The sequence below is a fragment of the Telmatherina bonti genome (assembly GCF_933228915.1).
Source record: "Telmatherina bonti genome assembly, chromosome: 20".
NCBI classification, from domain to species: Eukaryota; Metazoa; Chordata; class Actinopteri; order Atheriniformes; family Telmatherinidae; genus Telmatherina; species Telmatherina bonti.
The window spans coordinates 7,126,745-7,143,028 of record NC_136618.1 but is presented as its reverse complement, the minus strand read 5'-3'; the positions used below and the strand labels follow the sequence as shown (position 1 = coordinate 7,143,028).

At 45.4% G+C, this 16,284-nt stretch overlaps 1 protein-coding gene across 1 annotated transcript in view; it reads left to right on the top strand.

The window, feature by feature from the left end:
• mpp7a (MAGUK p55 scaffold protein 7a) overlaps positions 1-16,284 on the top strand; it is a 189,817-nt gene that overhangs the window by 98,583 nt on the left and 74,950 nt on the right. Inside the window, exon 6 of the mRNA XM_079259545.1 lies at positions 9,081-9,212. Coding sequence (XP_079115671.1) covers positions 9,081-9,212 — 132 coding nt within the window. The remainder of the gene's footprint in view (positions 1-9,080; positions 9,213-16,284) is intronic.

The following is a 16,284-nucleotide window of genomic DNA, read 5'->3' as shown; positions in this document are numbered from 1 at the left end:
AGTGTAGAAATATCATAAATAGATCTGGTCTCCGGTTAAACAGAGGATTTAACTCGTAAAGCTGACCTTCCGGCTTGTTTTTTAAGCACAGGCAGATGATTTAACGTTCAGACATTAATGCTGGTTGTTACCATAGACTGTATATAAAAGATGGGCGGAGTCTCCGTGACGTCACCCATAGGTTTCTGAAGAGCTGACTTGAAGCTTGGTGGGCGGTTCCTACCATCACCATGTTGGCAGCGTCATGTGCATCATCTCGCCCGGAAAATACAAATATGGGCAAAGAGGCGGAGCTGAGAGGGGCACTGTGAGCGTCATGGTGGATGATTGACATCAAGCGAACTCTGAGCTGCCTGTAGCTAAGAGCTAACCGAGCTAACCCGGAGATAACAGGAGCTAACCAGCTAACGGAGGTAAGCGGGCTAAAGCTAAGTCACGTTGTTAACTGGCTAAAAACTGCGGTTGTTCTTCGTTCTTCTGACTTGAAGCAGGAGATCAGGTACCTGTCAATCAAAAGGACACGCCCCTAAATATGCCGAATTTCGAGATTAAATTACTTTTAAACGGGCGAGTTAGAAAAAAAATTCACTCCCCCCACAGTTGTCATGAAGGTAAACCTGACCTATTAAACCTAAAATGGATTTTTGAACCAGGCTGTAAACATGTTTATTCCTGCTGCAAACATGTTTATTTCTGCTGTGAACATGTTTATTCCTGCTGTGAACATGTTTATTTCTGCTGTAAACATGTTTATTCCTGCTGTAAATGTGTTTGTTTCTGCTGTAAACATGTTTATTCCTGCTGTGAAGTTGGTCTTTTTAACATGGGAGTCTATGGGGATTTGCTCTGTTTTGCAGCCCCTAGTGGATGAAGGGGGAACTGCAGTTTTATGCACTTCTGCATAGGAGTCACTTTTAACCGCCGGAGGCTCTGTCCATCTTTCATACATGGTCTATGGTTGTTACGCTGCAATGTGCAGTGCATGATGGGTAACTCTGCAGGACTGCGTTCCCGTTTCGTTCTGTTCGTTCTGAAGTCGTTGGTTAAAACCGGCAACTCGAGGCCGCCTCAGTGGATCCAAACTTTCCGGGTTCAGCTGAGACTTCAGGATCCTCCCGGCGGCCCGGATGGAAAAGCTGGAACGCAGCCTTGAAACTCCGCCCTCTTTGTGTTTCTGTGTGTGTTTTGGCGCCATTGCCGCCGTAGCAACCAGCCAATCAGAGCGCTGGGGGTGTAAAACACAAGCAGATGGCGTCTGTGTGTGACAGTAACCGTATCAGTCTTCATTACACCGTTCCTGGGTGGGGAAATAAATCAGCCTCTTAACCCCCCCCTTCCTTCCTTCCCCCCTCCCTGCTTGGAAATTTCTCCTTTATGATTAGCACATGAAAAAACAACTTTCACCCCCCCCACCCCCCCAACAGCAGGACGATTGTTGATGTGATGAAAGTGCTAGTTATGACGACCAGCTGTTTTGGGGGGGGGGGCTGTATGGACATGAGGCAGGGTGGTGAGGGTTCAGGGCTCTGTGAAGGTGGGGGTGAGCATCCTATCCCTGCTTGCAGAGCAATACCAGCAGGATCCCCCCCCCCCCCCCCCCCCAGGCCAGGGGGAGACTGTTACCTTGCACCAGTTCAGCACGGCCGGCTGAAAACGGACATGGCGCGGGGGGGGGTTAATGAGAGGTCACTGCCAGGAATGTACCGGCAGGTTTATTTAGTTAAGCTCAGTGATCTGCTTTTCCAGGATCCATATTATCCCTAATGAAGACAAACACAGCAGCAGAAGGAAAGGGATGGTTAGCTTCCCTTCATCCTCCATCTTCCCGTCTTCCTGGTCCCGGTCCGACCAGCGACACAGCTCCAGGCTGGGTGGAGCGACTCGTCCGCCAACAGCGACGTTTCCACCCAGATCCCAGAAAGATTTGTTCCTGTTTATCTCTGTGTCAGCGAGCCGTGCGCCATGTGCTAGCTGTTAGCATACGGCAGGTTCTACAGGGAATTAGTGGCGGTTCTGCGGCAGGTCGGATGGCCTGGAATACCGGAGGAATTCCAGGTTTCAGGATCGGAGTCCACTCAGAGGGCGGGGCGTTGGCGTGGTGGGACACATGAGTTCGCTTTGAACTGAATAAAAATGTAAAAAGAAAATAACAGAAGAAAATATAGAGTAAAATGCAAAATATATATGAAAATAAAACAAATTTTCCAAACATTTATATTCTTGTGGTTGTAAAATTAAAAATGTTTTTATAAATTACTTAATGTGTAAAAATTATGCACTTATACAGAATTAAATAATTCATATTCTAACATTCATGTTCCTCCATCAACAAACCAGACAGCAGAAATTAAAGGTTATTTTTAATCCTCTTTAATTACTGCATCATATAATTTATACTTTTATAATATAAAAATAAAATAACAATAAATTGTAAATTACAAAATGAATAAAATAAAATACAATTACAGGTAAATTATTTTATATACTGAAGGTATATAAAATAAAATATGTATGGGATGAATTAATAAGTCATCATGTATATCGATGAATAAATTAATTAAATGAATAAAAATAGAAAAAAAATTAAAGAATTGGTTTGTAGAATATTTGCACTAATCTGAAGGGTAATTATTTATTTAAATTTAGTTACATATTAAATGTACATAACTCAATGTAAGTTTATATTTTAAAGGTTAATTATTAGTTAAATATTAATTCAGATTTATCTGAAATTCTTCCAGATGTTTTGGATCTGTTTTGTTTTTATGACTTCTCTCTTGTGGTCTTTTAGCCTAATAAAGCAACAGGCTGAGTAGTGAGGAAATATTTATTTTTTATTCATTTTCTCTTTAATTTGTTGTCTGTTTTCAGAAAACATGTTTCAGTCTTCATTTCTTTTTTTTTTTTTTTTAATTCATTAAATAGTTTTTCTTTCAGTCACTTTGACTAATTTAATTTGATTTAATAGAATTAAAGTAATATTTTCTTTTCTGAGGATCCTTTGATCAGTGTGATGAACTTGCTGTACTTGACTGAAACAGATAAAACGCAGCCGTCATTAATCCGTCTGGAAGCCGGGTTCGCCTCATCTCCAACCCTCCCCGCTGAGACGCTGATAGCGCCTGGCTGACCCTCGTGTTTTCCCAACCTGGATCAGGTGATGTGACTGACAGCCGAACAGCCGCAACGCCGCATGAATCCAGCCTCACACCAACAAGCCGCCGTCCCTTTTCTCCACGTCTGCCGTCACACAGCAGAAGGATGTTATTGGAAAACATGAACCTGACACAAAACTTGATTCAGTTTAGTTTTCTTGTCGGAGAAAAAACAAGGAAATGGAAGAAAAGGAAAATAAAAAGACTGAAAGTGTGACCTGTTTTACTGCAAATCTGCACATTTAGATGTTTTATTCAGTTCTTTAGGAAAATGAATCCATTTATGGTCTGCAGCTCCGACAGAAGGTCATACATGTTTACATACATGTGCTGATGTGGACGTAGAATCACTGACTGCTGCTCACTTCAGGCCTCACTGTAGAGCTGCTGCTGTCATTCCAGCCTTTTCCTGGAGAATATCTGACTACCAGGATGTTTGTTTATATTCAGGCCAGTAAAAGCCAGGAGAACATTTTCCGTCATATTCGGAGAAATTAACCAACAAAACAGAAATAGTTTGGAGAGATGATTTCTGTGATTTAAGAGGACTGGAAACTAAGAGAGAATTTCTGACGTATTACTGATTACAGTTGAAATGAGAAAAAAACATTTTTAGCTTTTATCACATCTGATGTTTAAAAGAAGTTACTTTATTCCCATCAGAAGATAAACAACATGTCGGATGATGAAACTGAGACATTTTATATTATCATGAATGAATGTTCCACCATCAGAATGTGGTCCAACATGGTCCTGCTGGACCAGTTCTCCTGTTCCACCATCAGAATGTGGTCCAACATGGTCCTGCTGGACCGGTTCTCCTGTTCCACCATCAGGATGGGGTCCAACATGGTCCTGCTGGACCAGTTCTCCTGTTCCACCATCAGAATGTGGTCCAACATGGTCCTGCTGGACCGGTTCTCCTGTTCCACCATCAGGATGTGGTTCAGCATGGTCCTGCTGGACCGGTTCTCCTGTTCCACCATCAGGATGTGGTTCAGCATGGTCCTGCTGGACCAGTTCTCCTGTTCCACCATCAGGATGTGGTTCAGCGTGGTCCTGCTGGACCGGTTCTCCTGTTCCACCATCAGAATGTGGTCCAACATGGTCCTGCTGGACCAGTTCTCCTGTTCCACCATCAGGATGTGGTTCAGCATGGTCCTGCTGGACCAGTTCTCCTGTTCCACCATCAGGATGTGGTTCAGCGTGGTCCTGCTGGACCAGTTCTCCTGTTCCACCATCAGAATGTGGTCCAACATGGTCCTGCTGGACCAGTTCTCCTGTTCCACCATCAGGATGTGGTTCAGCATGGTCCTGCTGGACCGGTTCTCCTGTTCCACCATCAGGATGTGGTTCAGCATGGTCCTGCTGGACCAGTTCTCCTGTTCCACCATCAGGATGTGGTTCAGCGTGGTCCTGCTGGACCAGTTCTCCTGTTCCACCATCAGAATGTGGTCCAACATGGTCCTGCTGGACCAGTTCTCCTGTTCCACCATCAGAATGTGGTCCAACATGGTCCTGCTGGACCGGTTCTCCTGTTCCACCATCAGGATGTGGTCCAGCATGGTCCTGCTGGACCAGTTCTCCTGTTCCACCATCAGGATGTGGTTCAGCGTGGTCCTGCTGGACCGGTTCTCCTGTTCCACCATCAGAATGTGGTCCAACATGGTCCTGCTGGACCAGTTCTCCTGTTCCACCATCAGGATGTGGTTCAGCATGGTCCTGCTGGACCGGTTCTCCTGTTCCACCATCAGGATGTGGTTCAGCGTGGTCCTGCTGGACCGGTTCTCCTGTTCCACCATCAGGATGTGGTTCAGCATGGTCCTGCTGGACCGGTTCTCCTGTTCCACCATCAGGATGTGGTTCAGCGTGGTCCTGCTGGACCGGTTCTCCTGTTCCACCATCAGAATGTGGTCCAACATGGTCCTGCTGGACCAGTTCTCCTGTTCCACCATCAGGATGTGGTCCAGCGTGGTCCTGCTGGACCGGTTCTCCTGTTCCACCATCAGGATGTGGTCCAGCGTGGTCCTGCTGGACCGGTTCTCCTGTTCCACCATCAGAATGTGGTTCAGCATGGTCCTGCTGGACCGGTTCTCCTGTTCCACCATCAGGATGTGGTTCAGCGTGGTCCTGCTGGACCAGTTCTCCTGTTCCACCATCAGGATGTGGTCCAGCGTGGTGGAAGGTCTTCCCTGAAAGAGACGTTGTCTGGATGGGAGCAGATGTTTCAGCATTGATGGAGCTTCCCAGATGTGGAAGCTGCCCACGCCATCGGCACTAATGCAACCCCATCCCATCAGAGATGCAGGCTGATAACAAGCTGGATGCTCCCTCTCCTCTTTAGTCTGCAGGACACGCCGTCCATGCTGTCCACAAGCTATTCCACATCTTCATCCAGGTTTCCACTCAGACCATTTTTAACGAGCTTTGGTCCAGAGAAGACGGCGTGTTTCTGGATCCTCTTCACATATGATGGAGCTTTAACCTGCATGTGTGGATTTCAGCCTGAACTGGGTTCACACTGGTTTCTGGAAGCTTCCTGAGTCCATGCACTGGTTTCCAGTAGAGAATCATGTCTGCTGTTAATGCTGAACATCTCCAGCATCCAGCCTGGTCCCAGCATACAGAGATTCCTTCTAATTCTCTGAATCTTTTGATGATGTTCTATACTGTAGGCGGTGGGACTTAAACATGTTCATAATTCTGTGTTTTTAGTCTCAGATTGAGAGACTCTACCTCTCGGAAATCCTCCTTTATATATCCAGTCGTTTTGCTGACCTGTTGCCAGGCAACCTGATTACTTGCTACTTTTCCAGCCTTTTGTTGCTGCTTTTCCAACATTTTACTGATGAGTTCTGCCATAAATCAGAACAACCTTTCTAGCCTGCATTTAGGACTTTGACGGTGAATAAATCCAAGTCCTAACAGGAACAAAACTCTACTTTCCTAAAGTCTTTAAAGTGGTTTTGAGCGTTAGCAGTCCAGGCTCCGTTTTCCTTTTCGTCTCTATTTTCAGCCTAGTTCTTGTGAGGGACTGTTTTTAGGGTTATGCTTTTTGTTCTGCTGACTTATGAAGCATCCAGGCGTAGAAAAAGGGACTTAAATCAACGCATGAAGCTGTGTTGTGTCTGCACATGACAGACAAACTAGCTCAGAACCACAATTTTCCTGGCAACATGTGAAGAGATGAGGGGCGGCTCATGACTTCAGCAACGTACCGGATCCAGACCCAGTCTTCTGGTCAGCTTGTCTCCGTGTGGATATCGGACACAGAACTCCACTTGTCTCCTCCTCTCATCTGCTCCAACTTAACAACATCTTGAACGCTGTACTGCAGCATGCTCCCATGTCATAAAACACAGCGCTGCTCTTCACACCACATCCCTCTCTCTCTCTGGCACAAGGAGTGGAAGATGTTTTTCTCACTTCTCTCCCCCCTTCAACCACGGAAAAAGCAGCACGCGTCCAGCTGCATCTCAGTCCGGACACGCAGTCGTTAAATAGTTTGAAAAATGAATGTCTCAATGGCATCATTCTTGTCTGAATCTCGTCTTTTTATGTCTGCCTGTGAACATGTGAAATATCTGAGGTGACTGAGAACTTCATTACTTAAAGCCGGTCGCCGTGCAAAACATCGCTGTTCTGAGATTTCACAAGCTTAACCTGCAAAGAGCTGAAGTTAGCCTCCATCTCATTTCCACTCAGCTCCAATTCAACATTATTCCAGGTTTAGAGATGCTTTCCTTTAACCTGTAAAACACTTTGTCTTTGTAACTTTGTGGGATTGTGATGGTCATGTGACCCTCCAGCTGGTCTACGGAGGTTTTCAAGCGTTTCTATCCGTCCAGGAGGTTTACAATCCAGACACAACATGTAGTGTTTATTCACTCTAGATGGTAAATGATCCATGATAACACCATTATTTATCACATCTTTGTTTAAAAACAGATCAATATCACAACTATGTCTCCAAGAGACCTCAGAAATAATGATGAAGACACTTCCTGTCAGACTTTCCACCAATCAGAGAGCTTAAACTGAGAGTAGTGTCCAATCAGGAGCAGCCAAAGATCAACAAGTGATGAGAAAAGCATTGAAATAATGATCCTCTATGGCTGGAATAAAGCCAAGAAGACGTTTGGGATGCAGCTGAGGTGGAGTTGTACTAAGAAAGGACATGATTGTGTTTGTCATCGTCATATTAGAGAGACATGAACAAATAAACATCTTTACATTAATATTTTTTATCACTAAGTTATTTGCTGAACATTGGAAAAGGTTAGTAGAAAAGTAAAATAGATGGTTTAGGGTACAGTATGTGGGTCAGTGCTGGTTTGCTGTGTCTGGTGGTGGTAGACTGGATCCTTGTGTGGCTAGCACTGTGCTGCGAGCTGTCGTGCTGATCTGTGCCCTTCCTCTTTTCAAACAATGAGGAAAAAAATCTCCCTTTTTCTGCATTTTTATGACTTCCTATAAAAATGTTAGGTTACAGGATATATTTCTCAACGTTTTCATGCTGCAGGTACTTTAAAACCAACTAGCAGCCTTGCTATTCTGCTGCTTATATGAAACTGGATCATGTAGCATTAGCTTAGTCAGTGCTAAGCTAATCTTTAAGCATCTTTTTAGTTTATTTACAGCTCCAATGTAAAAATGCTAATAAACTGAGTTAATGTGTCTGAATCCACTCACTAAAAACTAAATATGACATGGTTTCCCTGCATTAGTTTCGAGCTAATCTAGTGTTAGCATACTGAAAACTAAATATGCCACAGTTTCCAGCATTAACTTAGAGCTAATCTAGTGTTAGCATGCTGAAAACTAAATATGACATGGTTTCCCTGCATTATCTCAGAGCCAATCTAGTGCTAGTATACTGAAAACTAAATATGATACCGTTTCCAGCATTAGCTTAGAGCTAATCTAGTGCTAGCATACAGCTAGATTAGCCCTGCTACATAGCTGTAGTTGTACTTGCACTGGGAGTAAGATCTCTTCCAGAAATATGCAGACATGTTATAAAGAAAACTACTGTAATATTGTCTTCAAACTTGTGGGATGATACTGGTGATTTCCAGTTCTCCTCCAGTGACCAATTAATCACCTGAGGTGTTACCTAGCATGTCTAATCAGATTTCAGAGGTTACCACAGCAGCTTTCATATTGTTGCATTCCCTGTAGCCTCTTCATTTTCATTTCTTTACATCATTGGTCCTTCTACAAATAGATGGACCTAAAAGTGCTAAAATACATAATAGTTGAACATACAACATAATAAAGGGACAGAAGCATAACAGAAGACCTAGACTGCTGCATATATCAACTTAAAATGGTTGCAAATGAAAACAAAAAATGTCGTAAACACATATAGGGACATTACAACGATTGGTTTTACACATGGTGGAAGCCTAAATTGTTGGTGTGCTTCTAAACATTGCTTAAAATGATTTGTAAATGATTAGTAACTGGTTTCCATGGTAATTACTGGTAGTTTATTCCAGGTTTATGTGCTTCTGAAAAAGATAACCATTCGTCTTAATAATGTCTGGATGTTGAGCTTCTACTTGCACTTTTACATTAAAGAAAACTCCAAAATGTAAAAAAAAGAATCATGTTTTAAGGATTAATCAGGTAGATATATGGAAGGAGCGCATGGGCCTAATGACAATTAGCTTATGTAGCAACAACTTCTGGCCCTGCATGCGTGGAAATCCATCACCCTGGACTTGAAGGAGAAAGCTGGATTCATGGCCGTCCTCCCTGCAGTCTGCCTTTTCTCCTTTCAGCCTGTAGAAACAAAGATGGATTAAACTCCTCTGTTGTTTAACTTTGTTTAGCTAATTGTACCAAGGTACAGTTTGACTGATAACCCTTGCCTGTTGTTCCTTTCCTCTCATAAATCTCCCTACTCTCTCGCTCTTCTAGAGCCTTCTATCCGTCCACGACACCGTTGCCCTGAAGAGTTACGACCCAGAACTACCTCCGCTGCCTGAAGACCTGGACGACGACGAGGACTCGGTGAAGATTATAAGACTGGTGAAGAACAAGGAGCCTCTTGTAAGTCATGTTTAAAACCTTCCCACCACCTTTTTGTGTCGCGGCAGGCAACAAAACACCATCCATGCTCTGGAGGTACGAGCTTGTGGGAATCCAACCCACAACCTTGAAGTTGTAAACACAGCGAAGCCGACCACAGCTGCCTTTTCCTGGTCAGGAGTATTTTCAGCCCGACTGGGCATGATGTCTGCGAACTTCTTCTTCTTCTTCCCCGGTCAGCGCTGCTCTCTCATTGCGACGTCAAGCTGTCGCCACTCGCGTCTTTAACTCCACCCCTTGACATCCTGGGTGTCACGTCGTCTGATGGTCGCCATTCCATGCATTCCCCGACCTTTAGAGCATTGCTAACCACCAGGCTGGGTTGCATCACATGCTTTTCTTTTCCTTCACCATATTTTATGGTAATTTCTCGATTCTGCCGACAGACCTGAAAATATGCTCCATCCGTCCTCGCTGGCCTGGCAGGGACCTCCACCCAGCTCTTTGTTGTGTGCTGAGGCCCTGCCCTTCTTTGATCTGTGCCGGACATGTCCTGGCCCCGGCCGCCTCTATTTTCACTTTGTGGTTTTCACCCTTACCGCCATGTTGGCTCCAGGCCTGCTCCTCTCACCACACCCCAGAGGAAAGGGGAACACACCTAAACCAGTTTCTGGTTTCCTGCCCGTTGCATGTTCTCCGGAGATGGCAGTGATGTGGCTCGGAGGAATTTCAGCCTCTCCGTCTGACAACATATGTTGTCGCTGAAGCTTCCTGCTGCAGCCTCTTCGGAACCCGATGCCGGATCACGTTCCATAGAAACCATGATGTAATTCACGCCGGCCGCAGTCGGCTTCATCATCCAGCTGATGCTACTCCATTTAGCAGTGTGAAGCTTTCCTTGTCTCTGAGAGCTTCTAGAACACGTCTACAGCCTATCGTATCGTTTACGTTGCATAATGATGATCTAGAATATATTTTGTAGGTTGGAAGGTTTCGTTAAATGGGATTTGTATGATATATTCCAACATTATGAGCCTAATATTCCTGCAACAGCTGTTTATGTTGTTTCCTTCCTACAAGCTCTGAAGCCAAACGAAGAACATCTTTCAGAGATATTATCACCTCCCACCTGATTGTTTCCTTTGTGTCTTTTTTCTCTTTGTTGTATTTTGTTAAAACAAGAAAGAGAACAGAGAATCAGCGGTGCGTAATGGGAGCAAGATGTGTTATTCCCTGACCTCATTTGGAAACTACAGTTGGTATTTTCCTGCTTTTGCTCCCCATCCACCCTGCTGGGACCCGCTTTTACCTTCAGAACTGTACAGAAGGTTGGAGCCAGACCAGCCCAACCACTTTAACCCGCTTTCTTCCTCATTCTGATGCTGTTTGAACCTCGTCTTCACCGTGTCAACGTGACTGAATGTATTGATCTGCTGTATGACGGGTTGATTGGATATGTGCTGTAACAAGCAGTTTAATGCCTAATAAAGCGCTGAGTGTATCATGGATATCTTAATGGAACATAAAGCTGAAAAATACCAGCAAAGGTGAACCACCGTGGGCCCTTGGGAAGGGCTCTTAGCCCTCCAAACGCTCTCCAGGCCTGAAACTGAAAACGCATTACTCCCTACGTTTTCCAGTCAGAGTTAATGTAATCGTGATAATAAAACAAAGAAGTTGCTGCTTTTATGCACAAAGAGGGGAGCCTGATGAGGTTAAGCGGTCATCTGGACAGAATGCCTCCTGGGTGCCTCCCTGGTGAGGTGTTCTGGACCCACACTACAGGGAGGAAACCCAGAGGAAGAACCAGGACACAATGCAGTGACTATGTCTCCAGACCCGCCTGGTGTAGCGGCTAGGTTATTCTTCTCTGCGTTGTGTGAAATGATGAAGGTACCCGGTTACACGCAAGGCTTAAATGATAGAAATACAAAGGATGGCAAGTGGAATCATCACAAACCAACTCCGTTACACTGGGAACGCCCCAGGAGCCCCCTAAGGATGAGCTGGAAGGCTTCATTTGTACCGCCCGAAATCCCAGGAGCAGTGCTGAGTTGTATAGCTGACACATAAGCAGCGAAACAATCAAACCAGAGAAGAAGCAGAGGAAGAAACCGCCAAATAAAAAGCCCCTGAAGAAGAATAAGAAGCAGTTGAGAACAGCAAAAGACTTTGTGGCTTTATTCTTCTTCTTCTGGTGTTTTGGGATGGTTCTAAACAATGTGCACTGCCCAATCAGCAACCTCCGGCGGTTAAAGGGGAAGCCTATGCAGAAGTGTATAAAACTACAGTTCCCCCTTCATCCACTAGGGGCTGCAAACCAGAGCAAATCCACATAGACTCCCATGTTAAAAAGACCAAATAAACATGTTGACAGCAGACATAAACATGTTTACAGCCTGGTACAAAAATCCATTTTAGGTTTAATAGGTCAGGTTTACCTTCATGACAACTGTGGGGGGAGTGAATTTTTTCTAACTCGCCCGTTTAAAAGTAATTTAATCTCGGAGTTCGGCATATTTAGGGGCGTGTCCTTTTGATTGACAGGTACCCGATCTCCTGCTTCAAGTAAAAACAACGTAGAACAACCGCAGTTTTTAGCCGGTTAACAAAGTGACTTAGCTTTAGCCCGCTTACCTCTGTTAGCTGGTTAGCTCCTGTTAGCTCCGGGTTAGCTCGGTTAGCTCTTAGCTACAGAAAGCTTGGAGTTCGCTCAATGTCAATCATCCACCATGACGCTTACAGCCCCCCTCTCAGCTCCACCTCTTTGACCATATTTGTATTTTCCGGGCATGCCCCTGCCAAGATGGTGATGGTAGGAACCGCCCACCGAGCTTCAATTCACCTCTTCAGAAACTAACGGGTGACATCATTTTATATACAGTCTATGGTTTCGCCGCCATCAACCGATGTCCGAACTCTGAACCCAGCACTGCCCTCTAATGTTGGATGAACTGACTTTACAACCGTGGCAACATGAAAGATACACAGAGGTATGAGGACAGAGAGGCATGACAATGTTTGAAACGAACGTCCACCTTTTTTGTACGTATGGGAGGAGAAATGGACCTTTAGACTGCCGCCAGGTGACCCGACCCAGATAAGCAGAGGAGGAGAGGAAGAATCATCATCCCTGACCATCTTCAACGTTTGGCTTGGCTGTATTCTGGTTGTTGATGTTTTCTCAGGTTTTAGTGGAACTCTGAAGGGATTTCCAGGACGAATATCAGCAGCGACATGCTGCAGTTGGTCCAAACAAACAGACTACAGATGTATAAAATGCACTTTTCAGCACAAAACGCTGCACATCATGCTAAGTTCTGCCAGGAAACTCACAGATTTCTGTTTCATGGAGGTAAAATCAGCCCTTTTATTAGATGTTAAGTGTTCCAGTCCTCTGGTCTCCTTTTGGCTCGCTGTCATCCTGTACGTCCGTTAAGTGGAAGTGATGCTGACGAGCTCTTAGATCTCACATTATGTTTGAACTCAGAGGATCGGATGCTCGTGGTGAAGTCACAACCAATCCGGTAACCAATAAAAAGCCTCTAACTGTGCAGGTTCCACACTCACTGCTGCCCTAAATCGTTCTGGATTTTCCCTGAATTGTCAAAACTGTTGTGTAAAATCCTGCTTCCTTACGGCCTCAGCTGCCTTTGCTTTCCTTTGTTTCAGTTTCACTTCTCGTCTCTGTTGCTGGTTTTACGGTGCTAGACGGGTCAGAGGCTGAGCAGTTGCTGGCATACAGACCCTTCGCTGTTTAAGCCATCCTGCCAGCTAGCGACGACTAGCCGAGCAGACTGCGTTCAGTAGCTCTGATTAACTGCTGTCCCTACAGTGTGACTTCATGCCACATTTAAGCCAGTTTGTAGTCTTCATCCTCTGGAGAACCTCTCTTCTTCTTCTTCTTCCCTCTTTTTGCTGTTTCACCCCCAGCTCTCCTGCTGCTCTCCCAGAAGGGCTGATTTACTAGCTCAAGTGTCTGCACAATGAAATAATTGGGTTTGGAGAGCAGCATAAACATGTGCTCGTATGCAGACACATTAGCTCAGCCACATATTTTTATTGAAATAATGTGCAATTTTGGATAAGGTTTCAGGATAGTTCAGGTGGGGGTCTGAAGTGTGGAATTCAGTGGGTTGCGTCAGGAGTACGAGGCCATGTAGCTGATACACTTGGAAACTTTGCCTCGGGTGATGAAGGGCTCCAGTACAGACTGACTAATAGGAAACTGCAGTCAGAAGCTGGAGGGACTGAAGGAGCTGGTGTTACATTATTCATGTTCCTGAGCCAAAAGCACTGAAAGGTCTATGGCAGGCTACAAACATGCCACCTGAAGAAGCCATAATGCTTTCGCTGCTGTCAAATTATCCAGATTTAACCTCGTTGGTGCCAAAAAGAGTCCAGAATCTCAGCTCAAAGCTAATTAAAAGTTCTTTTCATCAACAAACACAGAAAATCAGGTAAACAAAGAGTGCATAAACACAACCATCTGTTCTCCTCACGGCACGTACTCCGACAAGTTTCTGCTGAAAGCACAGTAGCGTTAACAAGATTCACTGAACCAGAATCAGAGATTATGCTTCCTTTTCTGTCTGGCTTCTAAAACTTCAGTCCACCCGAATAAAAACCACTTCGTTACCAGAGAAAACCACTCTTGCCACTCTGCAGCTAGCTATGTAGCACTGCAGCTAGCTGTGTAGCACTGCAGCTAGCTATGTAGCGCTGCAGCTAGTTGTGTAGCACTGCAGCTAGTTGTGTAGCGCTGCAGATAGTTGTGTAGCATTGCAGCTAGTTGTGTAGCGCTGCAGCTTGCTATGTAGCACTGCAGCTAGTTGTGTAGCATTGCAGCTAGTTGTGTAGAGCTGCAGCTAGTTGTGTAGCATTGCAGCTAGTTGTGCAGAGCTGCAGATAGTTGTGTAGCATTGCAGCTAGTTGTGTAGCATTGCAGCTAGTTGTGCAGAGCTGCAGCTAGTTGTGTAGCATTGCAGCTAGTTGTGTAGCGCTGCAGCTAGTTGTGTAGAGCTGCAGCTAGTTGTGTAGCATTGCAGCTAGTTGTGTAGAGCTGCAGCTAGTTGTGTAGCATTGCAGCTAGTTGTGTAGAGCTGCAGCTAGTTGTGTAGAGCTGCAGCTAGTTGTGTAGAGCTGCAGCTAGTTGTGTAGAGCTGCAGCTGGTTGTGCAGAGCTGCAGCTGGTTGTGCAGAGCTGCAGCTAGTTGTGTAGCATTGCAGCTAGTTGCGTAGCATTGCAGCTAGTTGCGTAGCATTGCAGCTAGTTGCGTAGCATTGCAGCTAGTTGCGTAGCACTGCAGCTAGTTGTGTAGCACTGCAGCTAATTGTGTAGCATTGCAGCTTGTTATCAACCAGCTCCAGCTGGTGCAGTGGTAGCATCCCTCTGAAGTCTGCATCCTTGCACACAGACGAGGACAGACACATGTATTTGCTTGAGACAAGCATCGCCATGTTGTGAGAACATCGGTGGCCAACAAGCCCGCTGTGGCGACTCTGCTCGGCTCGTTGGGACGTACCGGAAGCCCTGAGACGCAGATGTAAATAGCAGACTCGGTGCAGCTCGGTCGGTGTCAGAGCAGCAGTCATGTACTCCCTCCGTTCAGTTCATCTTCAGCAATCCTGCTGCTTACACGCCATCTTTCTCCTCTTCACATGGTTTTTCCATCAGATCTACTTTCTCTGGTACTTTTTCTTTCACTCAGGATTAAAAACTGGTTCCTTATTCATCAGCCTTCGCTGTAAAAGCTCCACTGCCAGGAAAGTGACAGTATCAGCGTCGGGCCCTATCACTCTCCTTCCCCTCTTCTTCCTTTTTTCTCTCCGCTCTGTGTCGTTTCGCACACGCGATTGCTTTTCCCATCATGACTAAGTATCACTGGCTGCAGCGTAGTGGAAACAGTGGAGCTGAGGGTCCATGCCATCCAGTTGGAACTCCAGTGCTACATAACGTCCTGGCTGGCATCAACCAGTACCGATCAATCCAGCGACCGCTACCAGGCTTGGCCACCCAGCCTCCCCCCGCCTCACAGGGAATCAGCTGGACTTCTCATTACGGACCCAGAAAACGCGCCGGTTGGACTTCAGAGCTTCAGCAGCCGCTGCAGATACGAGCGTAGACGACATGTCCAGCGTTATTATTGTAAAGGCTCCTGTTGCGTGATTGATGTGTGTGGATTTGCTTTACTTAATAAAACAGTAGATAATTGCAACGAGACGTGGAGGTGATCGATTGGTAGTTTTCCATGAATGGCACTCCCTGGAATGCCATGCTTTTCCCATCTGTGGGACGCGGGCCTCTTCTTTTTCTCTGACACAATCAGGACATTTGGATCAGAGCTGCCCCGATTTCCATCTGTCTGGACGCCAAACACATCGACTCTTCTTTAACTCAACCTGAATGCGTCTCATGATGGATACAAACACAGATAAAGTCCCAAAGTGGAGAAAAATGGAACTGTTATTGAAGGAAAGAACTGATAAACGCGTCACTTTGTTTAGAAAAGTGACGCGTTTATTGTCTGTTTACATCAGAGTGTTGAAAGAAACGTAACGACGCTGTCTGGGAAGAAATGGAGCAGCTAATGAGATTAAAGCAGACAGCCCACCATGTGTTAGTGTTTTACAGATGTGCTTTAAAAGCAATGCATCTTTCCTGGGATGGTCTGGGCCGCAGTGTGGCGGGGTGGGGGCTGCAGAAGGAGCTTCAGCTGCTTTTAGCTGAAGGAAGAATTACTCCCATCTAAGGTTGAAATCGTGTATCGCATTCAAACAAACCTTTACGAACACCTTGTGCCACAACAGTAGCTGCTGTTGTGGAAGTTAGATTTGATCCAAGGTCAACCTCTAGTAACATAGCAACTCTGTCAACAACAGCAGTCAGCTTGGACAGTGTGTAACTAGCAACTAGTGACATTCCTTCCCATGTAAAGAAGTGTTGCTGTAGGGATGAGCCGAATATAAGCAACTGGCTTTCTCCTGAAGAGACCCTTCCCTCGTCCCACACGGAAGCTGGGTTAGGCTGGAATAAATTTAATCTCCTTGCCATCAGCTGCTGAAGCTGTAACACCAATAGCATAGAATATTCC